The 13,553-nt window shown below is 37.0% G+C and overlaps 1 protein-coding gene across 5 annotated transcripts in view; it reads left to right on the top strand.

Moving 5' to 3' along the window:
* LOC119789676 (regulating synaptic membrane exocytosis protein 1-like) overlaps positions 1 to 13,553 on the top strand; it is a 123,519-nt gene that overhangs the window by 1,758 nt on the left and 108,208 nt on the right. For all 5 annotated transcript variants that reach the window (XM_038294685.1, XM_038294686.1, XM_038294683.1 and 2 more), the window contains exon 2: positions 4,107 to 4,181. In XM_038294685.1, coding sequence (XP_038150613.1) covers positions 4,107 to 4,181 — 75 coding nt within the window. The remainder of the gene's footprint in view (positions 1 to 4,106; positions 4,182 to 13,553) is intronic.

Here is a 13,553-nt window from a genome sequence, read left to right as displayed (position 1 = left end):
ACCCACCTTAGTGAGGCGCTCCTCAAGCTCTACGTTCCTGTTCTATTTTAAGCTCACTGTACGGACTGATGGCCCGGCACTGGAACGGAAGATCGATTCCTTGCATCTAAAGAAGGAAATGTCCAATACATAGCTCTCGCTCTAAGTAGCTATGCATCAACGCCACTACTATATATTTAAGAGCCACAGATGTAGTCATGCCATAGTGTAGCAGCTGCAAAAAGAGACAGTCTCTCTGCATCAACATGTCCTAACCCATATTAGCCCCTTCACTGTTTTCTGTCACCACTTTTTAGATGGAGATCATTGTGAGAAAGCAGCATGTCTGTATGTGTGATCAGAATCGTTTCAGCATGGACAAGATGCACTGGTTGGCTCATACATGCATGCTGAACGCATTAGCTGTATGGTAGCGTGGGCTGTGATGCAGGGAGGCAGAGTTTACGCTACACTCGCTCATTTTTTATTACATAAACGTAGGGGGCTTGTTCATAGAGGTTTTCAGGTTGGTCACAGAATTGTAAGTTGTGTGACATAGGCTGCTATATTGTATATCATTTTTTTTCTGTGTGTTGTTAGTTGTGTGTTAAGAAATCAGTCCTGGATAGCTCAGGTCCTTCAATCTGTCCGAGTCAGTGACAGACCTGGCACTTTATGGAGATGTTCTTTCCTGGATTGAGGGGGGGTCTCTGGTTCTATTAGGGGCAGCTTGCAGACTATGACAGATGCCACCTCCATCTTTCATTGTCCTGCTCTTGAAACATGGCTTCACTGTCCCTCTGCCTAAGTCAGGCCTATCAACTCACCCAAAAAGCCTTACACAACCTCTGTCTGCTTGATTAGCTCAGCCGCCTGTCCCCTTTGTGCCTCCGTCGTTGAGGTTATGGTTATACAGCTGTAACTGAAGAGTGACAGCTCTCTGATGACGCGGTCTTTAGCAGCTTCTCCGTTGCAGTTGACATTGAGAGTGAGTCTTTACCCGCGACTGACATCTTAGGGCTCTTAGTACCTTACAGTCCTTAATATGAAACTTTTGGCACACCGTGTTTGGTTTGACTGTAGTTGACAGTACAGTCACACCTCGTCATTCTAAACATCAGACACTGTCACATAATCATTGCAGGTTATATTTGGTTGAAGGATTCTAAAAATGGCCCTCCTAAAACCAGCCTTACCTGTGACATAAGAGCACAGATTGAGAGCCACGGTCAAAGGATCCTTTTTTCTTCCTGCAGCCCTTATTGTGAATGAAGGGGAATTGCATGGAGTATAACTGACATAACACTGTGTCTGACAGTAGCTCTCTTTAAATTAAGGCCTTTTTCAAGCACATTGTGAATTATCACTGATGTTGATGGAAAATTATTTAAAATTCAAAATAACTTTCTGAACTTTTAGAGAAAATGTTTTGAGACTTGCTAATATTTGTTTTTGGCTTTTCAGAGAAAGCATTATTGCGCTAAGTTCTCATGTAGCAAGCCTTTTCCTTGCATGAGTGATCAGCTGTTTGTGTTGTTTGTGTCTTTCAAAGTATTTGCATAACCTGCTTCATCCATGTATCAGGACGGCATGTAATATCTATGTAGTTAACATCATAGAACATTTACAACTTTCCTGATGGGAAAGCATCCCTGAAAATCTCTCCTAAGTTTTCTCAGATATGTTATCCATGCTAGCATGCATCTTAACTTGCTCTTTATTAGTCATGCGTGTCGTCAACTTCTAAAGAAATTAGGCTTTGGATACCCTCATAAGTTCACTATAAAACAAACAAAAACATAACTACATTCTTTTTTCTTTCAATTTTAAAAGTTTGCTCAAATCTCCCATGCCAATTAGATGGAAACATAGCATCTTGATTACTGTTCTGATATGACTGTCTTTGCATCTACCTATGTCTCTCCAAAGCTACTGGTTTAAAATAGTTTTTTGGGTATTGTTGTCGTGGCTCACATCCCAGGACACCATTGTGTCGAAGGGCGGAACAAGTTTTCTCTCCCTTATTAAAATTTTGAACAAGGACTGGGTGCTACCTTATGTTGGACTCAGTGAAAGCACTATAGAAAACTGTATGTCTTCACTTCTTGGCAGATTAAAGAAGCTTGTATCTCCCTCAGGATTCCTGTTCTGCATTGCCTTTGGAACTTGGCTGTACCTGGGTAACTGTACTATGGAGACTCCCTCATCCCACAACCTTTTGCTCCTTTTTTCCTGCATTGGGGGTTAAATTTATATCTTAAACCACAAGCCCTATGTCAGCTGATATCTTTTTGATGTACGCCATTGCTGTTTCCTCCACTGTCTGAAATGAGAGAAGTACCACACATGATGTCACATACCATGTTTTAGGTATATTGATGCTCATTTCAATGTTTATGAAAGGACTGCACTAAACGTCTTCCGTTCCCTCTGATAGTATGTATATATGAGATCTGTGCCGCTCATTAGTGTAATTTGAAGCAATATAAATGGGCCAACTGATCAACTTATGCAGGATACCCCTATCTTAAATTTAATGATTCAAAATATCAGCATGTGTATAAACTCTTAACACATTTACACATTTTGGTGGATCAATATGAATCACAAACACAGTACATTTTTTTTTACAGTTTATTCTTTGGCTTTGGAACTGTTTTATTGGTGGTTCCAGGGGTATTCCTGCAAAATTAGCAACCAGTGTAACTTACTTGTAACTTATAGTTTGTTCAAGTTTTATAAACTCCCTGTCGAAAGTAGCTCAAAGTGTTTCATAATGAGTGAGTGGGGTACCCTCAGTACTGACAATGAAAACACACGTCTTGTGTTTTAGAGAGCGTGGGTGTTGGCAGGGAAATCTCTCTTGTGTTCCCTCTGTGATCTAGACTAATCAGAGCGCGCTACTCATGTTTATTAATGAAATCGCTTTGAATCAGTGTGTGTGTCGATGGACATATTGAGATCAGTTGGTTTTTGGGCCTGTAACTGACACCTGAAAGTCTTTGAGCATTGCTATAAGATCAGATAGAGTCTGTTTAGTTTGTTTCTTCATAAAGGACTTAATATCACCTTTAGTAAATAAGCATTGTGCAACATCTTGTTGGAAAAAATTAGCTAACTTTGTAATTTGTGCATAAAAATTGAAACAGGCACAATGTAAAAGGAGAACATATGTTTTCATTACTCAGAAAAGGTATGTTCTTACAGACATAAACATTTCCATCCCATTTAAAAGTGTAGAATATGGAAAAGTGAAGAAGAATGTAAGAAGTAAAAGGTGAAGAGCTGTGTTTTTGTCAGTATAGAAATGACATCTACCCTAAATTTTAAATGTATTAAAAGTTAAATTGACAAGACTAAAAGTCAAACGGTCATTTCAGTCTGAAAGTTTAAAAAGAAACTTTTTTGAAAAATGGAAAGGTAAATAAATGTCTACAGTGATTTAGAAAAAAGCCTCCTGTTTATCAGAATGGACATCTTAATAAATGAATGTGATTAAAAACTTAAAGCTGATATTATGGCCTTATTTGCAATTGGTTGTACATAGAAGAAGAAACAATTCTAGCCACAGTTAGGAGGCAGTTCCTGTCTAAATGCGGCAGAAGGGTAACATGAAAAGTTGTGTTATCAACAGCAAAGAAAAGATGCTTCTACATGTAAAGTCGGTTTATGTTAAATGTTAATGGTCAAAAAGAAATCAAGAAGCAAGACATCATTGGCTGAAAAGAGCTCCTTCATTCAGAACGGATATCAGAGCAGAGCTACTACTCCTCCACATCGATAGGGTCAGTGTCTGTGTATTGATGTATGAATGTGGCTGAAAATAGAAAGGTGAATACAGGTCTCATTAGCAACATAGAAAATAAATGGAAAATAATACCGTGTTTTAGGACTTGGAAGGAAAAGCACAAGATTTTTTTGTTGTGGTTGGAAAGATTTGGATGAAATAATTGGGCTCAGTTAATTATTATGCGCTATAGATGGAGTAGGATAAAAATATGTAATTGGTTTAAGTTTTCACTGAGCCTTTTTATGCAAAACTGAAGATCTGTGTCCAACTTTTGTTGAGCTTCAGTTTTCTACTAAACAGTTGCCATAACTGTGTTTGCTATATTTGTGTTTTTCAGAGAGGAGAAGCCGATTCAAGCGAGGACAGTGAACCTGGTCGGACAGAAGAAGCCTCAACAGCAAAATGACGTCAGGTATGTGGCAGAACTTCTTTAGCTAAAGGCTTTTACGCACCTAACTGATGCTCTGCTGTAAAACTTTGCACCTCAGATGAATGGATCATGATTCCTGTGCTGTGATGGTTTGATATGAATAAATATACCCCTAGTTTTATGTTGGAGACCTAAGCTGCTGCTTACAAAGATCCTGAAAAAGCTGCTCTTCTGTTTTCCTCCTGTAAGTAATTATTTGTTAGTTGCTGTCCTTCCCCTTTTAGACAGCGTCTGCTGAACCTGTCTTGTAGAAATGGACACAGTCAGTGTGTTTAGACTAGTCCTGGTTCTGATTATTTGCAACGACAAGCTGATACCTTCCTGTAAAGATGTGGATTGAGAACTGGCCTTGTTGTTAGTTTTGCAGCAAAGAAAAAAGAAGAACCTGGTTGTGATGTTTGCTCACAACTACTGGTACTTTACATCTTCACATATAGCATTAGGTATAATTAAAAATTCTTAGAGGATCAAGTGAATGTTGGGCTGTTGGGTTATACTACATACAGTAACTCGCCAATATGAATCATTGGCACTATTTGCAGCAAAGATTTTTAACTTTTAGTGTAGATTAGAGCTGTGCTTGCCTAGGCTAGCCTTTGATTCAGCTTTTATTTATTTTACAGCAACAACAACATATCTAGTCTTGCTTTTTAACCAGTGGGGGTCTCCAAAAGGTTTTAAGATTGGGTTCAAAATCAAAAGCTGTAACAGAATTTCAGAAGTTTGTATGATGCTGTTTTTATTTTTATTTTTATGAGTAAATAAAAAGAAACCTTTTTGGTAACTTGTTCTCTCCTCACTGCATGCTATAATGACTACTGATGTAAGGTGGCTAAAAGCAATAATCTCATACCATATATTTGTTGTTTACCTTGATGTTTTAGTTTTAAACGATCCTTTTATAAAGAGCCAAAGTTTACATATGTATCTATAAGCTGCCATTTCCATATTCCAAGATTATTTGGGGCTGTAGTATTTAAAAAAAGAAATGATATGTTTATCAAGCCGACTCTTAAGATTGAAAATTTCCATTTAGGCAAAGGGACGTGAAGTTTTCTTGAAGAGGTACACTTCAAAAAGGCAAGTTGTTCTTAAATCAAACATTACAAAACTATAGGACCCCTTTTTCAGTTTAGCAGACATAACTACTTAGGGCAGTTTTCCATATGGGCAATATGGCTCACTGCCCAGGGCACCATTCTTTGAGGGGGAATCACAAAATTTACTTAGATTTTCTTTAGGGACTAAGCTGAACTTTTCCTGTTTATCTACAATCTCCGCTAATGACGCTGTATTGCTTTGAGGTTCACCTTCTCTAAGAGAAAGTCTCCATCTTTACTCCAATTAGTAGAGGTGGAGGCCTGCTGTTTTGGTCAGAAGCAATTATTTATTAAGGACCCACTCAGTGACTCTATCCTTTACCACTGATTGTACACACTTATGTAAGTCAGTTTTTATATCAGTGGTCACTAATAAAAACTGGATTCTAAGGCAATGGTTTAAATAAAGTTTTTTTGTTCAATGATGCAGATTTGTTTGAACTCCCTTTTAGCTCATGTCTGGATTGAAATACATATTCCTTTGTGTTTTCTAAAGTGAGTCTTTTGGCCAAAATTATGATTTTTTTTTTATGTTCGATTAGACTCAAATACTTATTGCAACTTAATATTTCTCATTAAACTAGTTTGAACTTGAAAAAAGATACAGCACATTTGAAATGCATTTTAAAATAAAACTTATTCTAAGGATGGAAATTATTTGCTCTTGATAGGGCATACAGACAATAATGCTGATCTTTATCTTTAATTCCACACATAGAGTTTTCCGACAGTTTTGACCTATTTTTTGCTGCCAGTGGGTTTTAATTTCTGCAGATGTCATGTTTTAAGAGTCTGTATTGAACTCAATTTAGAGTTCAATGAAATACTAGATGAGTTGATTTATCAGGGTTGAAATTCAGAGTTAATCTCATCATGTGGTTTCTATTTTATTTACTTACTAGAAGCTTTCTTTATTTTTGTGGAATGGTTCGCTATGTTTCTGCTGGTATTCCACAAAAGCAACGTTTTAAACAGCTCACTGAGCTGCAGCCTGGAAATTAGGTTATTATGATGGTGCATGAGATTTTATGTTTATTAGTGTCCTCCACAATTACAGACAGGCCTTGTAACAAAGTGCAACAACCCTTAGAATAACTAAATCATATTTTATTATTGGTAGAATAACCTCATTCAGAACGTTAAAAAAACGAAAAATAAAATAATGATTGCTTCTATTTACTGAGGAAAATGTTCCACTTTTTTTTAGTGGTTCTAGCGCACTACAGCAGTTCTTGTTGAAAATGGCAAAAAAGACCAGAGATCTTATATTTCTTCGTATGCAGATGTTTGTTAATCTGCATGAGCCAGGAACGGAAATGACTGGATTGTTAGAAATGTGTAAATTTACATATTATATAGAATGGATAGACCGTGACGAAATATTTTGAACTTTATTTGTAGTTCAAACACTTTTTAATTCCCAAAGAAGGGATCCAGGAAGAATTTCCATTGAAAGTAACTTCCAATGTACAGAAGCTTTCTTTCTCTGAATGAGTGCAGGGCTATGTTTGTTTTTCAGCCACCTTTTTTTGATTGCAGTACTGGCTGTGTAGTTTATTTATTATTTTTTTATTGTATGCCATTGTTGATGTTTTTGTCCAACAAAACAGTTTAGATTAGAATGTTGTAAAAATTTGTAAAAAACAAAACAAAACAAAAAAAAAAATCCTTTTTTGTTTTTTTAAATTAGCCACTTAGATAGGGGTGTTCCACTCTAAATATATAGGACTAAATTTAAAATGTTGACATAAGCAGGCTGATAGAAACATAAAAGGTATAGTGGAGGATTTTCGCAAATTTTTGAAAAGACCCTCCCTTTCCACTTTTGAAAAAAATACACATGTACAACATGTTCTCCTTGTGCATGCTCTGTTTAAAAGTTTTTGTTTGCATCATTCATACAAGCTTACTTTCCAAAAGAAGATTTGCAATTTTTCCACTATGTCAGATTCACCACCGGTACGTAAAAATGGGGATGAGCACGTAGGACGGCCTTACGCAAACATATCACCAGAATGATTGACAATTCGGAGGACCACTAACTTTGATGATCCACACAGTAAAAAGAACATCCTCCACTATACTTTAAGTCTTTTCAAATGTTTCACACTACAAAACAAGGAATTCAAGTATGTATGAGACATGTTGATAATATATCGGGCCGATATAATGGTTAGGACACAAACTGCAATATTGGTATTGAATTGAAAATGAAAAACTTTAATCGGGACAACCCTACAATTTGATACGTGAACACAAGGCCAGGGAAAGATATAGTTGTAATCAATAACTGGAAAAAACTTGAAATGCTTTAAAAAAAAAAAGCATAGTACAACAACAGTAATTAACTCTCGCTATGCTTGTTGCCAAAACATGATTATTGAAACAACAAACATGAGAGTTGGTTCTAATCACCAAAGGAAGGAAGAACAATCCCCAAAGATCATGTGACCATTTTTTATTTACTTTAGTCAAACCGTTTACTTTTTTTAAGGTTAGAAAAATGTCCAATTTGTTTTGGATGATACTGTTTAAAATTAACCTTAAATTAAGAGAAAGTTAATTGAACCAGTTTTTATCTTTTAATTTTTTTTTTACCTAAATCGAATTTGTTAGCCAACTGTACAGCTGCTATGACGTCTCCAGACAGGACATTGGAACTGACCTTTCTTGGGGGACTTGTACTGGTCTTGGGTGAAGAGAATCGACACATCTTAGTCACAGACTTTTTAGGCTCTTAACTTCACACAGGCGTTACAGAGCATTATTTGCAAAAACGAGTCACCTGAAAAGCAGTCTATTTAATGAGCACAATGAACACCAGACAGCCAGAGTAGTCATCTACTCTGCTGGGAACAAGTAAGCATATTTGCACTATCACACACCCACACACATAAAAAATAGGCCTCTACGCAAACATCTACGTACTCCTGCTTATCCTTTTATTTCCTTTATAGTCTTTTACTCATTTAACCAACGATCAAGCGTAAGGGATGAAACTAAAATCAAATTCCTTATTTGGGCACCAGACCTGGCCCCTAAATTTGATTCTGATTCTGAGAAGTTGCTGATATGATTTGTTGAATAAAACTGGTTACAAATATGACTAAGAAATCATTTAGGAAAAATGTTTTGTAAAATGTTTTTTTTGGTCGGATTTTATAGGATTTATCTTTGATTTATATTAAAATACTTACAATTACAACAAAATAAACAATTATACAAATTCAGTATACTATTTACCAAAGCTAAAGTTTAGATATAAGACTAAAAGAGTTTGTTTATTAATTACACTTATCATAAAAATGGAAGGAATCTCATATTTTGAACTTTTCTAAATATTACTGTAATATGTGTGGCATTGTTGCAAAAACCTAGTCTGTTTTAGAGGTAGAAATCCATCTGGATTTAATACAACCAGTTACATATTTTGCAACCCAGTTATATGTAATTTCTCTATACTTTTCACATTGTTGCAGAATCAGGAGCAAATCAGATGTTTATCTCCTTCACTATATGTTGCATCTCTCTGCGTATTGCTCGAGGTCTGCTAATGATTCACAGACAAGCTTCATAATGTGTAAGAGATAATGTGGGCAGCAAAAACCTGGATGCTAATGGCCATTTCCTGCCAAACATTTGTCCAGCTGATCGGCACAGTACAGACAGAAGCAGACCTCTTTTTATCTGGTGACTAAGCTGTTGGCAGCCTGAGAGTCCAAAAGAGAACACGGCTTGTTTTAAACTTCACCCCTGTGTACTTTTAAGACTTAATCTCTGTGGATTTTCAACTTTTAATAAGACCAAAACTTCTACAACATTGTGAGAGTGTAGGACAACATGTGCTACTTTAGCTGCAGCTTATCTCCATAGCTTTGAAAGACATATTTTAATTGGCAGATTGGAGTCTTGATAATTATTGTTTGTATCAAAGAGCCAGCGTACTTAGAAAGAAATATTTCATTTTAATGGAATGTTTACAGACCTCTTCTGGTTATTTTAAAAAAGAAAATAAAATACTGCTGCAACCCTGATGATGAAAAGTGTCAGTGAACACATCTGCATCTTAGTCCATACATCCTCTCACTTCTGAGCTCATGTAAGAGCATGGCTGTACCGCAATGGAAGGATGTTTATGCCTCACATCAACAAACCTGATTGGCCAGGTGTCCTCTGATAGCAGGATACCATGGCAACGGCCCAGCGGCCCTGTAGTAACCTCCCTGAGCCTTGGGATTGGCTAGGAGTCACTTCCTCTCTTCCTTTAGGGATTGGCTCTGATCCTGGTCTTCCCACGAGTTTCTGCTTCAGCTGATACCTGGAAGACACTTGATAAAACTCCCAGTTGTACTTCTGTTCCACCTTTGAATACTAAATATGATAAAAATTAGCATATGTATATTTGTATTATTTTTTTTATCATACCAGGACTTTTTTGTCTTACAACTGTAAAAATGAAACAGTAGCATTGATACCATGTTAGATAATATTAGCATATAAGAATAATTTTCCTTTATGTCTAACATGGGGTTTTAATGATTTTTCATTGATTGTGTGCAGCTTTTAAAATCTGAATAATACAGAGCAGGGGTCACCCACCAAAGGACTCTCAAGGAACACATGGGATGCCCTCTAGGGGTGGAACGATTCACAAAATCCACTGTTCGGTTTGATTCACGGTTTCGTGGTCACGGTTTTCGGTTTGGTTCGATTCGGTATATGTTGATTGTTACACCGAAATCCCATAAAAATTCATGAAATTAATGAAAAAATCCCCCCAAAAATAATGGATTGTAATTATTTGAAATGATCCGCGGAAACCCTGGATCATTTCCACATGTTTTGCTGCTTTGAATTTAATAATCTCGCGCATGCTCTCTACCATCTCCAAGGGACTCAGAGGGGAGCAGACGAAGCCACAGTGGGGGCTGTAGGCTTTGCTTTGAGCAGCCGGTCTGGAGTGCAGCGGGGCGGAGCGGGGGTTGCTGACGAAGTATGAAGGATTTCGGGGTTAGCATAACATGTTGGTCATGTTGCTGTTAGCATAAACAAAACGTGTTGCACAATGCTTGCACTTTTGTCCACAACTTTCTTTCCGCCGTCATCGTAGGTCACTCTAAATGCAAAGTGGTCCCATACAGCAGACCTATAAAGTGCTGCTGGCGCGTCTTCCAACTCCTGTTCTTTCCCACTCGCCATACCCACACAACTCTCCACAACAACTGATATTTTTCCCTGCTACACCCGGCTAAGCTGCTTCGCCTGTTCTTCTTCTTGTTTACTACTGGTGGTTGGCTTTGGTCGCAGTACCGCCACCTTCTGCTCTGGAGTGTAAACGCTTCGCCTATGAGAAAAAGGAGCAGCGCATGAACCGAACGAAACACACGCGAATCGAACTGAACGGTTCGGACGGTTTTTATAAATCGTCCCATCCCTAATGCCCTCAGAGTCTTCTGAAAGTAGAACAACTCACCAGTGGGCTAAGTTTGTAATTTATTTTATTCTGTTGTTCTTTCTTAATCATTTGTAGAGCATTTCGAAATGACAATGTCAAAAATAAAATTAGAAACTGAAAGAACCAATAAAAATATGTTTATAATGAGGTGAATGTGAGGTGAATATATGAGGTGAATGCTGATCCTTGCAGTTCATGGGTCAATATTGGTAGCCATTCCTGTGACTCTACCCTTGAAGTGGCCCTCAGCCTTAAAAAGGTTGGTGACCCCTGATATAGAGGAAGGCCTAAATGTGGACTTTTAAAGGAAAATTTGTGTTTTGGTCAATCCACTTATTCTTCAATTTACACCCTAGTTTCATACCTATATTTAGCTTTCCACTCAAAGCAACTTCCATTTTATGGAGTGAATAATGTTCCATTATTGTTGCAAGCATATAACACAGTTTTTAAATTGAAATTTGGGAAAAAAATCCAATTCGAAATTAAAATTTTGAAAAATGTCGAGGTTTGGTGGAGGTTTTTGAGGAGGCGTATCAATCAATCAATCAATCAATCAATCAATCAATCAATCAATCAATCAATCAATCAATCAATCAATCAATCAATCAATCAATCAATCAATCAATCAATCAATAAATTTTTTTTCTCTTTATTTAGACACAATTATGGTCCATAAACAGACAAAAACAAGAACAATAGTAAAAAAGAGAAAAATAGAAACAGAAAATATATAATAAAATAATCAATCACTGACATATAAACTAAAGTGCCAATGATTCCACAAACTGGAGAAGAATCTCACTTAGCTTTGAACAGGATTGGTTAGAGTCTGAATTAGTTTTGCTGATTTAATTTGGTTCCACAGGCAACAGAGGCACAAATCCAGGAACAAAAATAAGAAACCAAAAATCAGGAGATGCCATGGAGAAACATACGGGGAGCAAACAATGAAGCAACAAATCAACAAGAAACCAGCAATGAGGAAATGCAGAGGTGGTATATGTATGGGGAACAGAACAAAGAATGGGTTAATGAGCTGATATGGAGCAGGTGTGAATAGAACTAACTAGAAGGGAGCCAAGGTGAAAAGAAACAGGCACAAGGGGGCAACAGAGAGAAACTCAAGAAATACAAAACTGCATAAACATAACACAAAATGGAAAAGAAACCAGTGAACAAGAAAACACAGAATAAAATAATTCAAAGTGGAGCTGAAAACTTAAAAAGAAACTCAGACAGAAGTCCACAATGGGAGAACCATAACAAAAAATGTTTAAATAAAAATAGAATATTTTAAAAGTTCACTTTTGTTATTTGAGGTAATTAGTTTATTTAACAGGGACAGTGTAAGAAATACACTTATCTTAAAAGAAGAGATGTCTAGAGTTAGCTATTACCAGGCAAGTACACACATAAAAGCACATTACAGAACAAACTACATTTATTCTCACCTACTGAGAAATACTTTAAATATAAATATACGCACAGTCAGTAATAAAATTGTTTAAAGATTATCTGGGCTGTAAGCAAAAATATACATCTGCAGGTTTTTGTCAACAGCCAGTTTCCGACTCTCTGGGAGCTGATTCCACCGTCTGATGGTCTTAAAAGTAAAAGCTGTTTGTGCAAAGGCAGATGATCTTTGTGGAGTGTCACCAGTTCTGAGTCGTGGGGCAAGATCTTTAGATTGTTTGATCAGAATAAACTTTAATTAATCCTCGCATTGGGGGTTGATCAGTATTATTGACTATTTAAAAGACTGCTTCTTAATTTGTGTTACGAATTTAAATTATCAAACTGAGAATTTTGTATTTACTTAGGATATGATTCTAAAGCAAAGAGGTTTGAGTGTCTCATTGGCCTGATACCAGCAAGACATACCCATTTACATGAATGTGTTTGGCATTTCTTTATTTTTATTTGTCCTAGAAAACTACATCCCCACAGTTTTTTTTTTATGTTTAGGGTTAAGCATAAAGGATTAAGCCAGTTTCTTGTCTTGCCCATTACTAATGACAACTTTAGTGCCACTTCCTTTACCTCTCTTCCATAAACCCAGATGACAGCAACATCTGCATTCATGATGACGTCTACACCTTTGCACACAGCAGAAAGAACATTTTCTATAGATTATAAATAAGGGTCCCAGAACCCCTGTGGGACCCTTGTTCTGCTTGGCTTTAAAGAGGACCATGCACTATTTGCCCTCACACATTGAAATTGATTAGTATGAAAAGACTGTATCCATTGTAGTGCCTCAGTAAACAATTGACATAGCTTAGACAGGGGGACACGGTGGTTGATCCTGTCAGAGGCCTTACTCAGGTCCAGAAACATAGCCCCTCCTCTGTCAAGAAGACATGGCTTATAATATTCTCTGTTAGATAGCAGCAGGCTGCATCAGTGGAATAATTGCATCAAAAGCCAAACAGCACTGGATGCAACAAATTGTTGCTGTTTATATATTCAGACATCTGCCCTACAATGGCTTTCTCAAGGATTATAGATAGCAATATTAACTTTATTGTTAAAATGTAATTTTTTATAATAATGTTTTTTTATTTAATTTTATTGATCTCACGTTGAAAAATTTTACCTCTGCATTTCACCCATCCCATTGGGGAGCAGTGGGCTGCCATTGTGGGGCATCTGGGAGCAATGTGGTGTTAAGATTCTTGCTCAGAGACACAGAGTGGTAGTCTGTGGGAGTGGGGGTTGGAGTCAGAACTTCAGGATTCCAAGCTCTATGCCCTAACCACTAGGTCGCCACTCCCCACTCCCCTTTGATAGATTTTT

This window comes from Cyprinodon tularosa, unplaced genomic scaffold, assembly GCF_016077235.1.
Source record: "Cyprinodon tularosa strain WSP-4 unplaced genomic scaffold, ASM1607723v1 ctg343, whole genome shotgun sequence".
NCBI classification, from domain to species: domain Eukaryota; kingdom Metazoa; phylum Chordata; class Actinopteri; order Cyprinodontiformes; family Cyprinodontidae; genus Cyprinodon; species Cyprinodon tularosa.
This window is presented reverse-complemented; position numbering and strand designations above follow the sequence as displayed.